General features: G+C 42.0%; 1 protein-coding gene across 5 annotated transcripts in view; it reads right to left on the bottom strand.

Moving 5' to 3' along the window:
• Positions 1–14,989, bottom strand: part of LOC131105031 (mannosyl-oligosaccharide 1,2-alpha-mannosidase IC) — a 160,595-nt gene that overhangs the window by 8,701 nt on the left and 136,905 nt on the right. For 4 of the 5 annotated variants that reach the window (XM_078790753.1, XM_078790756.1, XM_078790755.1 and 1 more), the window contains 5 exons: positions 7,032–7,125; positions 4,815–4,942; positions 4,633–4,726; positions 2,859–2,974; positions 332–551 (listed from right to left, as the gene is read on the bottom strand). In XM_078790753.1, coding sequence (XP_078646879.1) covers positions 332–551; positions 2,859–2,974; positions 4,633–4,726; positions 4,815–4,942; positions 7,032–7,125 — 652 coding nt within the window. Of the gene's footprint in view, positions 1–331; positions 552–2,858; positions 2,975–4,632; positions 4,727–4,814; positions 4,943–7,030; positions 7,126–14,989 lie in introns of all 5 variants that reach the window. The other variant, XM_058052720.2, reaches the window with a different exon arrangement.

The raw sequence follows: 14,989 nt of genomic DNA, 5'->3' as shown, positions 1-14,989 counted from the left end.
TGTGTTTATTCTTCCAGAATCCAGTGCAAAAGCGCTGTTTCTCATGTTATAGCACATATAGTATTTACAGCACAGCAACATTGCTGTCAAACTAGTGTACTGTACTGTACTGTACTGTACTGTACTGTACTGTACTGATTGTGTTCTGTTGTTTTTAAGGACCCAGTGCAAAAACATATAACAGGAATGCATTGCTGAGGAAACTGGTGAAAACAAAAACCGAGTTAAAGATCCTCTATATGACAGGAGCATTCTGCTGTTTTTCAGGAAGATGCTCCACATGACAAGAGTTTGCTTAAAATCTTTAGGTTAAGCGAGGACCTCCCCTTACCTGAGCGGTCGTAGCTCTCGTGGCAGGTGTGCGTGATCTCGGCGGCCAAGTCCAGGTAGTGCTGACGCTTGTCTGGTGCTCCGTCGTCTGCCCCAATACCGATCATGCCGCCGGAGAAGCAGGCCAGGTGGCCCATCTTATGGTCCAGGATGCCCCCCCTCCACTCGGCCATGTAGGTCAGACCCCCTGGCGACTTCTGCACCAGGTTAGCTTCAATGGCCTGTAATACAATACAGTACTCCATGTTATCTATAGAATCGATCAGCTGATAAGCTGTGTTAATATGGGTGGACATAACCTGCTTTAAGAAAAATAATATTATACATTTATGTTATCTTGAGGGATGATGACTTCCAGGCTAATTAGCTGTTGTTAGCGACAATCAGGGAATACAATAACTGAGAAAATGTGTACTTACTCAACGACTGCCTTTTTAATTAGCAATCTACTTATATTTAAATGCCATGCATAATGAGTTGTGCTGTGACTCTCCCCTTCGATCTCTCACTATAAAAACACCACACACACACACACACACAGACACAAGGGCGTAAAACATCTGATAGAGCGCACAAGAAGACCATGGCCGTTTAAATAGCGAGTCACGGGGGTAAACGAGCGTCGTGTAATTAGCAGATACGCCTCTGGCTTGACCCTCTGATGAGAAGTGAAAGAAATCTCAGTGCTCGTCCATGATTTTTTTTTTCAATCTGTGAAATTGTAATTGCAGCCTGGGGGAATGTGCTTTGCTGCTAACATGATCTCCTAACTGACGCCAAGCTCCAGACTGCTTGGTCTCACACACATTTTACATTTGGAATTCTAAATATAAACACAACTTTTATTTATTTATTTGTTTTGTTAACTCTCACACTCTGCACGGCGCTCGAGTGATTAGCGCGCAGGAGACCTGAGTTCAATTCCACCCTCGGCCATCTCTTTGTGGAGTTTGCATGTTCTCCCCGTGCATGCGTGGAAAATGAATGAATGAATGTTTCATGTATTCTCCATCTGTGAAAGGCTTCCATTCTTGTGCAAACCCTTATGGTGATTTATTTTCTCAAAATCTGCCAGTGACAAATATAAGGACCTTTCCTGACATTGTGGGTATTTGGAGAAGTAAAACTGTTTTGCGGTTGCTGCCGAGAGGTCCGCCCCACCTCACCACATCCACATCCCACTATCTGCCATTCCTGGAATCACCACCTCAGCGATTGGAGTGTCACAGACTCCAAGCACATTGATACATTCATTCATTCATTCATTTTCTACCGCTTATCCTCACGAGGGTCGCGGGAGCCTATCCCAGCTGTCTTCGGGCGAGAGGCGGGGTACACCCTGGACCGGTGGCCAGCCAATCACAGGGCACATATAGACAAACAACCATTCACACTCATATTCATACCTATGGACAATTTGGAGTCGCCAATTAACCTAGCATGTTTTTAGAATGTGGGAGGAAACCGGAGTACCCGGAGAAAACCCACGCATGCACGGGGAGAACATGCAAACTCCACACAGAGATGGCCGAGTGTGGAATTGAACCCTGTTCTCCTAGCTGTGAGGTCTGCGCACTAACCACTCGCACACCGTGCCGCCTCACATTGATACAATAAAACATATTGCTATACTTGTCACGATGCGGCTTGAGAGTTGTAAAGTTCGACCCCAGGATGCAGAGATTAGGACCCAAATGCAGGTAAAAATGTATTTATTGTCGCTATGCAGCAGGATGGTGCACTAGCAAGACAAACTCACACCAAAGACAATGAACCTACAACGAAGGGAGCGTGCACCTGAACTAAATAGCAATCACCGATTGAAAACAGGTGCAGGAGAAAATGGAAAGAAACGGAAAGCAGGACAGAGCAACAGAGGAAGTGAATACAAAATAAGGGCACGAACGAGGAACAGAGAGGAAAAACGGAAACTAAGAAAGCTGTCACGAGGGGGTGAAGCCCGATCGTGACAATACTCCCGTTAATTACATAATTATATTTTAACTTGCATCAGGGTAAACTCCCTCGCCTTTTTTCACTAGCCTATCTCCTTCTCATTTGCTCATCCAATCAGCAGTCAAAACGCAGTCTAGATGCATTCACAGACTTGCAGTGAGTCGGATATCACACATTCTTTTTAAAAATGCACATTTCCCGGACTTCAGTGTTCAACAAAATCAATGCACTCAGCGAGGAGAGCCGCGACAGGGACGCTGTGGAGCCGTGGGTAGCACCAACGCTTCTATGAGTTTCGTTTTAATCGGTGCATTCATGCAATTGACATGCTTGAATTACAAACAGGAACTAAGCACACTTAATGAGATTTCTAATGTGGACGCATACTTCTGAATCCGAGTCACGCTTGTGGGCTTTAATAATCAGCTTGTCACAAATGTTCCACCGCTTGGGCCTGATCACTGTGTTTTTAACCCTCGTTCTTTGAAACTTGCTTCCTGATGTAACATTTCATTTATGCAATATGACGTTTTTTTTCGGACCAACAAATGTGAAGTGGATGATGCCCGTACCTCCAACGCGCTGTAGTACATTTGTTTCGCATCCTCATCCGTCTTGTCTGACATCAGATAGGACTTGATCAGATACTCGTAGAAACTGTCCCCAAGGCCGCCGATGGAGACGTGATCTGGAAGAGGATGGTGTTAGGAAGTTGAAATGCTGCTCACTGTTTTTGTCCCTTACATGTCTTTCATATACAACTGTGCAATTAGTCCCTGTACTCGTGCACAATAACCTCCGCAACTTACAGGGTACACACCCGGATCATTTTCATGCCTTTTCTGGTCAAATCGGAAAGGATCCAATTTTCTGAAGTAATTGAATTCATTATCATTTCAATAAGCCCAAAGCGGCGTGGGTGAGTGGCGCAGACGTCGCTTTGAAGCCAGACATTAATAAGCGAAAACCAATTGACGGATGGCTCAGTGGCTTCAGATGACTTGGAGTGGCAACGGCAGTAAATAGGAAAAGCTGAAAAGACTTTCAATGAACTCTTCACAAAACTAGAAAAGCCAATCAAAACAAAATCATATGAAGCAGAGGAACCTCTAAAGTCAAAGACCCGAATTACGTAGATAACTTTAATAACTTCTTCAACTTGATTACATTTTTTGTGATGCCACCACAAGAGGGTAGAAGTAATGGCAAAGCCGAAACGATGTAATGATAACCCTAGCTCATCCAAAAAATGAATTTGGCTAGTTTGGAATGGTACAGTATGTACTCCCCTTTTATTTGGAATTTTGCCCATCCTTTACAATCCTTATTTGAAACATGAACACATATTTCTTTCCCTTTTCGGTGCATCCTAGCATGAGAAAAGGAGTTCATCAGAGCTAGCTAGCAACGGCCCTCACGGGAAATACCTATTTTGATGCTAAAGCTCTCACAAAAAACTACAAAAAACAGCAACAGTATTGCATTTAGATAACTCACTTGTATATTAACCAAGCAAAATAGATTATTATTGCAGCAGCTAACATGAAAAACTATGTTAATCTCACAGACTAACCAACGACGTATCGCTAATCACTAGCTTAAGCGTCATTGACAGATGAAAGAGTGGATACCTAGCTCACCATTTCGCTACAAAGACTCAACAAGATACTCGTTTGCCATCAGCATTTTTTGCGTGAGGATTGGAGCAAACGTCTTGTGCTGGAAGACACAGCCATCCCAAGGAGAACGGACATCGTAAGTGCTGTTGTTGTTGACAGAACTAGCATAAGTATGTGTATCAATGCGCCCTAAGAAGGACGTTTCTTTTTTTTAAATCATCAAAATACTGCAAGATACTGCAACTATTACATGCTATCATCAGTGTATGTGTTAATACATGATAACAGCATGTATATCAAACAATGCAACGTTTTTTTTGGACAGCTTCATAGTTTCCCAATAACAGCATTGTAAGCTAGCTAATATTAAGTCGTTTTCTCGTGTTATAATGCACAGAAAAGGGAAAGAAATATGTGTTCCTGTTTCACATAAGGATTGGGAATGATGGGCATCCAGTGCGGGAGGGAACATCTTTCGATGGAGTATAGTTGTAGGAACTAATACAGCCATTAACTTACTAATCTTTACACCTCAACAACAAAGTAAAATTTGACCACAATAGAAGAAAAATGAGCTCTGTCTCGTGTTTATGTGAAGCGACTGACCTCCCAGGCACAAGCAGTAGAGCCATTAATGTTGACAATGTATTGTTAGGTCTTAATATTTACACCGGTTAACTTATTTTTACACTTGCATCATGGTAAAAGATGGTAAAAGTATTCTCACGTTGGACCCAGTTGCCGCTAACCGGGCTGAGGAAGTTAGGGTAGAGTCCTTGTGGTTTCTCAATCTTATTCAGCAGTTTCCTGATGTTCATCACCTGCGGGAATGCATACATGGAACTTCCATTGTCTTATACAACAAGTATCATCTCAAATGTTGAATTGAAAAAGAAAAGAAAAGATTACCTTCTCCGTATAAACGGGATCGCCGGAGAGCTCGGTGAGGTGAATGAACTCCAGGTGTAAAGTCCCAAACTCGGCCAGGATGCTGCTCCCAGCCGACGCCCATCCCCAACTCCAACTGGTGCCACTGCAACAGAAGCGAAACAAAAGCCAGACTAAGCATCTTTGACGTTTACACAAGGCTGGTACCGAACATTTGGCTCTCAAAGTGCATGCAGATTATGTGATCGCCAACCAGTGGTCATAAAATCCCAAATCAAGTCATGGGGGCACCACATTTTTCACGTCACATGGTACATATAAGGAGGAAGTGTGCATTAATGAAGGTGTCCACACGACTGTACCGTGAAAAACCCTCGTGAAAGTCCCTCTGTAGTGTGACAGATTTAAGTGAGTGTGATTGGAGGTGATCCTTCACCTCACATGACCACATGCTGCTTCCTTCTCCTCTCAGAGAGACATGCAGGAGAAGCTCATTAAATGTGTCAGCAGTGGGCTAACTCGCTGGGTTGCTTTAATTGGGAGCCCATACACGTAGAGACGTGTTTTACACTCAACTGGTAAAGCAAAAAAAGTAAATAAATACATTTTGAAACAATGAACACACTTGTCACTGCCATGGGCATGTTAGTGCTTTGGAACGGATTAACTGCAAAGTCATCTAAATAGATGATTATTTTATTAATGTGATTCATGTTTAATTTAATGTAAACATTCACTGTGGTGCAGCACGGCGGGCGAGTGGTTAGCGCGCAGACCTCACAGCTAGGAGACCAGGGTTCAATTCCACCCTCGGCCATCTCTGTGTGGAGTTTGCATGTTCTCCCCGTGCATGCGTGGGTTTTCTCCAGGTACTCCGGTTTCCTCCCACATTCCAAAAACATGCTAGGTTAATTGGTGACTCCAAATTGTCCATAGGTATGAATGTGAGTATGAATGGTTGTTTGTCTATATGTGCCCTGTGATTGGCTGGCCACCAGTAGAGGGTGTACCCCGCCTCTCGTCCGAAGACAGCTGGGATAGGCTCTAGCACCCCCGCGACCCTTGTGAGGAAAAGCGGTAGAAAATGAATGAATGAATGAATTCACTGTGGTAAATGTTGCCATAAAGGGTAAGAATTTGTCCCTCTGTTGTAATTCACTCACAAAATTAATAGCAATTCTAATTCTGTTAGTATATATTTATCGCGGGGTCGTGGGGTGCTGGAGCCTATCCCAGCTGTCTTCGGGTGAGAGGCGGGGTACACCCTGGACTGGTGGCCAGCCAATCACAGGGCACATATAGACAAACAACCATTCACACTCACATTCATACCTATGGACAATTTGGAGTCGCCAATTAACCTAGCATGTTTTTGGAATGTGGGAGGAAACCGGAGTACCTGGGTAAAACCCACTCATGCACTGGGAGAACATGCAAACTCCACACAGAGATGGCCGAGGGTGGACTTGAACCCTGGTCTCGTAGCTGTGAGGTCTGCGCACTAACCACTAGACCGCCGTGCCGCCCTAATATAATAATTAATTAATATATTTTTATTAATATTCATTCATTCATTCATTTTTTTACCGCTTATCTTCACAAGGGTCGCGGGTATGCTGGAGTCTATCCCAGCTGTTTTCAGGCGAGAGGCGGGGTACCCCTGGACTGGTCGCCAGCCAATCACAGGGCACATATAGACAACAACCATTCACACTCACATTCATGCCTATGGACAATTTGGAGTCGCCAATGAACCTAACATGCTTCTTTTTGAAATGTGGGAGAAAGAACATGCAAACTCCACACAGAGCGGAGAATCAAAAACCAGGTCTCCTAGCTGTGTGGCCTGCACACAAACCACTTTCCACCATGCGGCCCACTATCTGAACAATTCCTTGCAAATATTGCCTCCAGTAGCTGGGGGCAGTATAGGAATAACGTCAGCACCACCTAATTGGACGTTCCTCCATAAGTGCAATGATCTTCCAGCAATGCTATGAAAATATTGACACAATATCGCTTTCCTTCTCTCTTGTTTTACTGTTGTTGTTTGATTGAGCTCTGAAAATGAAAAACACACCTGCCCCGAACCAGGCGTGCATTTTGCTCTTGATTGGGTTTAAATTAGTAGCTTGGTGGTTGTGCCATTAAGTGCTGAAAAGTGAAATTAAACGCCAGCGTTCTTAAATGCACTTGTGCATGTTAATAGTTGGATATGGGTCGGTGCTGAGACTCACCTCCCCAAGTTGATGACGCCTCGCGGGATCCCTGTCGGCGTGTTGAAGGCAGGTAACAACTTCTGACCCAACTCCAGCACTTTAGTCTTGAAGAGCTGCAAGGACAACACAGACATTTGGCTCTCAGTGGATAGAGCAGCACACGATTTTAAAGCCATCTTGTAAGAGTGCATTTTCTCTTCTTGGAGGCCATGACAAAGCTAATGGATCATCAATCACTAAATTGTCCATTTAGTGTCTGGGAACAAAGGAGGACACTGAACTGTGTGATACTGAAGAAGAGAGGAAGAAAAGACCTTATGGGCAAAAAATAGACAGAAAATCTATAAAGGGGCAAAAAGAAAAGTTTGGAAAAGTTTGCCAACATGTGAATGAATATGTCGCAACAAAGTGGCCTGAAAATGCCACATAGTAGTGTTTTATATATGATTGTTACCCCCTCAGGGTTCACATGCTTTTGTTGAAATAATCAATAATAAAATGAATATAGTATCGATACATCAAGCCCAAGCATGATTAAAATCCATATTTAATTAGAAATAAATATGAAATTGTATAAAATTAATAATGTAAGCAAAATTGACAAGTTGAAATCTGCAGAGAAAGTATGAAACGATACCAGATGTAATAAATTACATTTAATTAGGGATGCTCCCATCAGGGTTTTAAGCTGCCGATTCCGATACCGATCATCCAAAAGTGATATTGACAGATACAGATACTGCTACCGATATCGATCACATGGATTATTTATGCGATATTGGCAAAGGGCACTGTTCAAAATTCCAAGGGCCCATGGCAAATACATAATGATCAAAAAATAAACTTTTGGGTGGATTGTCTTTTTTTGCCTTTATCTATGTGAAACGATGGCTAGCTGCAGCCAGTCACAGCTAGGCAACTCGTGTAATGGTAATGGTAATGGTTTTATTTCATTTGAACATGCATCAGATTACAATTGAATGCATCACATAATCAGTTCACAGTTCCACATGTCCAAAAGGAGTAGGAAGAAGCAAAGCTTATTAAATCCTACCCCTTCATCTGGTACTTCAGTACCATCAGTAACTGTTACATTTGTTCACTTCCTGCTTTCCAAATATAGTTTAAGATTTTTTGTTTTAAATTTTTTTTTTAATTTTTTGCCCCGTACCGAAGTACGAGGTGTAAACAAAGATGCAAGATATGTAAGTTGAACGGCAACATCGATTGTCGCAGCCTGTGTCAAGCTGTCCAACAGAATCCATGAGGTTTTACAGACTAGTTTTGATTCTCGCGACAATGTGCATTCGTTGTCGGCTCCATACGAGTGTAAGCCACCCTACGTGACACAGCACACATGTAGTGTTTGCCACTGCAGGCCCATTGGTTTTTGTGATCGGCTTTGTATAGCATGTATCGGCATATGTCACTCATATATATTTTTTTAGGGCGGATCGATCGGAAAAGACCCAGTATACAGTTATATAGTATATACGTATAGAGTATATACAGAGTCAAATTTTACGGCTTCCCTCAATCACTAATTTATTTATATTAATATATTAATTAAAATGTTTTAATTAATTATTATATTATATTTTGTGGTTGAATATGTCTTATTATTAGTCCAATAATATGCACATATTTTATGTATTTTTTTGCCTAAATGAAGCATTTTCAAGCATAAAAATGGCTAAATGAAAAAAAATATATATATATAAATACATACTATAAGGGATTTAGAAGACAGATTTCAAAGACACCAAATTATAGATAGTATTCTTCAATGTTCACTATGTGAATGTCAGAATGGCGGAATAACTCCAATAATGATAAAAGGTTAACGTAAACAGGTTTTCAATGCTCTAACTCCAAAAAAATATATTTATAAATAAAGAACCTTTGCGTGAATTCACTTTTCCATACAACCAATTACCCATGATAATCAAAGGATTACTGTAATGTAATCTCCAAAGAGCACATGCAGGTGAGTAAATATAATCATTAGTAACTGAAGCATATGTTGGACAGTTTAAAGCTCCATTAGAAGTTGTATGAGATCAATATGCTGATTCAAATCACCATTTATCTAAGGCCTATAGAATAATAGTGGCATCACTGTGCAGACTCAGCGGTCAATCTGCATGTATATTAAAAATAATATCTTATTTACCAAATGAGATGCTATGTTTACTGCTTAATTGCAGCCATAAATAATGTTGCAGCCTGCATAGAACATTGTTAGCCTTTTATTGCTGCCGTCGTTGAAATTGTGTTTCTTCTTCTTGGGGCTTGGAGATAGATCTGCTTGTTGTCATTGTTTAGAACTTAAAGACCATCTGGACAGAAGTATTCAGACACATGGCCTCGTGGCGGAACGTGGAGAAAGTGACAGGGAGTCATTCTTTGCTGGTTCCTAGATTACATGATTCATTAGAGCCAAGCGCCCTCGGCTGGCATCTGCTCACCAATTTATTCTACGAGCTAAATTAAAGGCCGGGATCTGTCTTCAGCGCCTCGCCATGGGGCTGGTATACCGCGTGGGCCACATTTCCAAAGCGCTCCTGTTAATTACAATGCCGCCTCCCCATCTTCTATCCTCCTTACAATCCTGCTGACTTTTGTTTGTCGGCCCAATAAGACCGCCCAGATGGCGCTGATCACATGTGACAGCTGACAGGTTGCTTTGAGACCCTCACAGGGGATCCCGGGATGGTGAGTGCGGACATAAATGGCTTTTTTCCTTCAGCACATGACCGTCTCGCGGCCACCGGGATAACAGACATCTCCCAGAGCAAACGCTGTCAGGGCCCAACGGAGGGATGCTTTGAACAACTGGTCTTGGTCTGCCACTTCTGTTTAGCAGTAAAAACCTCAATGTCCTCGCCTTGGGGACACCAGGAAAGACCACCAAGTCTTCTCCTGGACTACTTTCACTGTTGTTTACTGTCAAGAAATGCAGCAAAGGCCTACTTTTACAACACACCCTACAAAGAATGCTGGCCAAACTTTTCTCATAGGAAATAATCATTCATTCATTCATTCATTTTCTACCGCTTTTCCTCACGAGGGTCGCGGGGGGTGCTGGAGCCTATCCCAGCTGTCTTCGGGCGAGAAGCGGGGTACACCCTGGACTGGTCGCCAGCCAATCACAGGGCACATATAGACAAACAACCATTCACACTCACATTCATACCTATGGACAATTTGGAGTCGCCAATTAACCTAGCATGTTTTTGGAATGTGGGAGGAAACCGGAGTACCCTGAGAAATCCCACGAATGCACGGGGAGAACATGCAAACTCCACACAGAGATGGCCGAAGGTGGAATTGAACCCTGGTCTCCTAGCTGTGAGGTCAGCACGCTAACCACTCGACCGCCGTGCCGCCAGGAAATAATCAGTAACACCATTATTAAAAGGGACCTATCATGCTCTTTTCAGCACTTTGTCTTGAGTTGTGGACTCCTAAAGAGCAACTACACACGATAACCCACACAGAAAGATTTCTAGATCTTCCAGAATCTGTACCTATTCCAGTTGTATTTCCTTGGATTTCCAAAACAGTTCTGTTTTAACTTATTCCACCTATACTGGTAGATCATGAGCTGCTGTTTGGAGACCCCTGACTTACCATGTATGATCACGGTAGTCATACACGGTAGTCCTCTATGAGGACAACATGAAATATATGAGAATATATTGCGTCTGAACTCTGTCTATATGCTAGTGTCCCCGCCTTCACCCACAAAGAGACTGTATGACTGAGTGGTAACATAGGTCTGCGATTCACAAGTGCAGACAATCTTGGCACAACATGGGTAGTGGGTAGTAATCCATGTTTTAAAAAAAAACTTTGATCAACTGATTTTGGTGGAAAAGGTTATTAGGAACTCCAGACATCGGTGAGCTTGTAATTTGCATGCATGTTCCCTGGATACACACTCTATAATGCTACACAGACAACTGCTTACTTACACAAGATAAACACAGTAGACACAGCATCCGCTTCTGAGTCTGCAACATGACCAAGTAACATTGGAAAGGCATCGAGTTTCAGCAACAATTTGGCAGATAGTCCAGCTTCGCCAATGTTCACAAAACAGTCCCATATTTTTCTAGAGGTTGGCTCAGAATCCTCAACTGCACACACTTCTGCCTGATCCCTGACTCTACAGCACAATAGGTTACCTATAACACTACAGGCAATGTTTTAAGTAACTATTTTAAAAAAATAGTTTTAAGAATATATACATCTTTTTTACCTAAAAAGATTCAAAACATGTTTAACCTGTTTGTTTGGGGTGTCATGAGACACTCAGTTCAGAAGCTAAGCTGATACACTGGAGTGTGTCTGTGAGGACGACATGAAATATAAGAGAATATATTGCGTCTGAACTCTGCCTGCATGCTAGTGTCCCCGCCTTCACCCACAAAGAGACTGTATGACTGACAAAAGGGCTCAGTTCGTTCTGGTGTGTTTGTTCTGTACAAACACACCAAGGTTCTGAATCCAATACACAGTGTGAACCCTCTTCCTGCCGGTTTGGAGACAAAGAAAACAGACACGCATGCACATGCCAATAAACTGAGGCTGGCAAAATTAATTTTTATTTATGTGACCCTAATGAGGATAAGCAGTATAGAAAACAAATGGATGGAAAATTAAATAAGTTAAGTTGAAGTTCTTGAGTGCATGCAGTCGCCATTTTTTTTCCTTTGTAGCGCCTCTGTCATGTGACTTCAAAGTCATGCGCTCCAAAATAACTTCATATTTAAAAATTCAGTGGATGACATTTTAAGATGTCTCTCATGTTCTTGGCAACTGAGGGGTAGGGGAAAAAAGAGAAACAGATAAATAATTCCAATTTGTCCGTCTGGGATGGGCACCTTAACCTCAATCGCTATCTGTCCCTGACAGGAGTCCACGCTCATCATTTGCTGCTTTCAAGTGAACACTATGAGGAAGACTGACGTTTTTTTTTTTTTCAACTTCTGTAGCGTGCAGATCCAAATAAAACCACAAACTGACCCTGCTCAATGAAGATAACTCATGCTCATCGGATTGATGTTTTTACTGACAGGCTGCTAAATAGTTTTGAGAGTTAGCACCTGCAGACAAACCAAAATCCATACTCTAAATGTTCCAATTAACGTTTCTATTGAGTTAAGTGTGTTTAAATAAATGTTTTATGTGGTTATAATGGGAGTGCATGGGACCAAAGGGAAAGGAGTGCAGACATACAGTAGTTGCAAAATAATAATAAACAAATCCTTGTCAAGGTTCATTCAATTACCCTTGTAACTGAAATATTGACAAAACAATGAAATAAGCACAATGGCTAGCGCAGGGACATCAAACCTATTTGCCGCTAAGGTTACCCTCAAAGGGCCGACTGTGAAAAAAGGTCTTCACGAATTGTAAACAAATGTGGCGTTCCCTTTCAAAGCATTGCTAGCAGAGAGTTTACATATAAGGAAGTCCCTCCCTCTGTGATGTCACAAAGGGGCACTTTTACCACGCCTTTTGAAACCAAGCGTTTTGAACCATCCCAAACTTCTTTCAGGGTTTACTTCCAAATGCGCAAACCTCATTATCCTGACATAGTTTAACACGAGAATACAACATTCTAACTACATTTATAGGTCTGAAAAGTAGACAAAGCATAATAGGTCGCCGTTCACTAAGCACCGCTGTATTTGCAGGCATGGAGCTGCATCTGACAAGACAAGACAGCACTGCGCTCTTTCTTGCACATTGATTTTGTTCTTCATTACACAAGCTGCTGCTTCCAGCCAACTGGGAAGAATTTACTGCCGACTGTACACGAGGGGATGATTGTCTTTATTTCTTTAAAAACGCATTATCTCTTTAACACAGAATAGTTAATAAACTGTTAATTGTCTAAATATTCCTTTTAGTGTTTTGGGAAAGACAAGTGGGCGTGATTGACAGAATGCAAAGTTTTACATTGACTTTGGGGAGCAAATTATTGAAAGCCACGAATTCCGCGTAGCAACAAGCGGCCAATCAGATATGCCAAGTGATCCAATAATTTCAGAAATCCTGTTGATCGTTGGCTACGTAAGAATGTGTATTAGTCCAACCCAATTTCTGTCAACAGATGACCTGGCTAGCATTGCTAATTTTGTACATATATATCTTTTTGCAATCCTTAATAAATGTATTATGTATATTATTTTATGTATTACCTATTATTATGGAAATATTATATATGGTATTTATTATGTTACTCTTTTAAAAATATTCAAATTATTATTTAACTACAATACATAAATGACATAAACGTCAAATTAACCCAAAAATAGTAATTATCTTAATAACCATTGATAATTATAATGAGCCGCACAGTGGACAAGTGGTTTATGGCGCAGGCCACACAGCTTGGAGACCCGGGTTTGATTCCCCGCTCTGGCATTTCTGTGTGGCGTTAATTGGCGACTCCAAATTGTCCATAGGTATGAATGTGAGTGTGAATGGTTGTTTGTCTATATGTGCCCTGTGATTGGCTGGTGACCAGTCCAGGGTGTACCCCGCCTCTCGCCCGAAGACAGCTGGGATAGGCTCCAGCATACCCGGAACCCTTGTGAGGATAAGCGGTATAGAAAATGAATGAATGATAATTATAACACTAATAATTAATATCATTAAATATAATAAACAATATATAATCACATGTTTTTATTATTATTATTATTATTATGTCAGACAAAATCCATTCCATGGATTAGTGGGCTTCCAAAGAGAAAGATAATGTAAAGTGAATGAATCTGTTCCAATTATCCAATGATAAAACTTGCATTAACTGTAGAGGCCATGTATGACAATTAAAAAGATTAGGTTGAACAGCAAATTTTACCATCTCATGAACTCAAAAGGCCCCACGTCGGCGACCCAAGCCTCCAGCTTCGAAAAACCAAAATCCTTTGCATAATTTATGCTGAAGAGCGGGTGGGCGATCTGGTAGGCGAACACGCTAAAACAGATTCAATAAATTAGAGATGCTTGGGAAGGGAGGGGGGCCGTCTTGGAAAACAGCGCTTAAAAAGAGAAGGAACAGCCAAAATTGGAAAACAAACAAGCGACGTGCTTCTGCGGAGCCCCTGCTGGTGGACAAAAGCACTAAATGAGCCCGCATTAGTGCGATATTGTTGAACAATGTTCCTCTTAAGAACAGAAAGCACCCACTTGCTGGCAATCCCCCGCTGGTGACCCACTAAGTGGAATGACTTCACAGTTGCTGTATAAAAACACATGAGCAGCCATTGTCTTCCCCACCCCCACCCCCACTCCCTGACGCAATTACGCCACATATAGTATATTACTGCAGCAGCGTGCCAGCTCTGCTACAGTACTTAGTGTATTATAGTACATTTATTATATTTCCATTATGTCTGTGTGTAAGGTAGAGAATAATATCTAAGTGCAAATTGCTGCTTTATACCCTGCTCTTTAAAGGTCCCCTGTTATGCAAAATGATTTTTTTAATGATGTTCTTACAGTAATACAGTATAGATCCATAGAGCCGGTTAATCAACACCAAATGTGAGAAAAAAAAATCCCTCACTTAGTTGCTCCACTTTTGAGAGAAATGGAACTAAAACGGGCTGCATGGCGGATGAGTGGTTAGTGCGCAGGCCTCACAGCTAGGAGACCCGAGTTCAAGTCCACCCTCGGCCATCTCTGTGTGGAGTTTGCATGTTCTCCCAGTGCATGAGTGGGTTTTCCCCGGGTACTCCGGTTTCCTCCCACATTCCAAAAACATGCTAGGTTAATTGGCGACTCCAAATTGTCCATAGGTATGAATGTGAGTGTGAATGGTTGTTTGTCTATATGTGCCCTGTGATTGGCTGGCCACCAGTCAAGGGTGTACCCCGCCTCTCGCCCAAAGACAGCTGGGATAGGCTCCAGCACCCCGCGACCCTCGTGAGGAAAAAGCGGTAGAAAATGAATGAA

This window comes from Doryrhamphus excisus, linkage group LG5 (assembly GCF_037039965.1).
Source record: "Doryrhamphus excisus strain RoL-2023G ecotype Guam linkage group LG5, RoL_Dexc_Guam_v1.1, whole genome shotgun sequence".
In the NCBI taxonomy this organism is placed as follows: domain Eukaryota; kingdom Metazoa; phylum Chordata; class Actinopteri; order Syngnathiformes; family Syngnathidae; genus Doryrhamphus; species Doryrhamphus excisus.
Note: the sequence above shows the minus strand (reverse complement) of the source record. Positions and strands in the feature narration are given on the sequence as shown.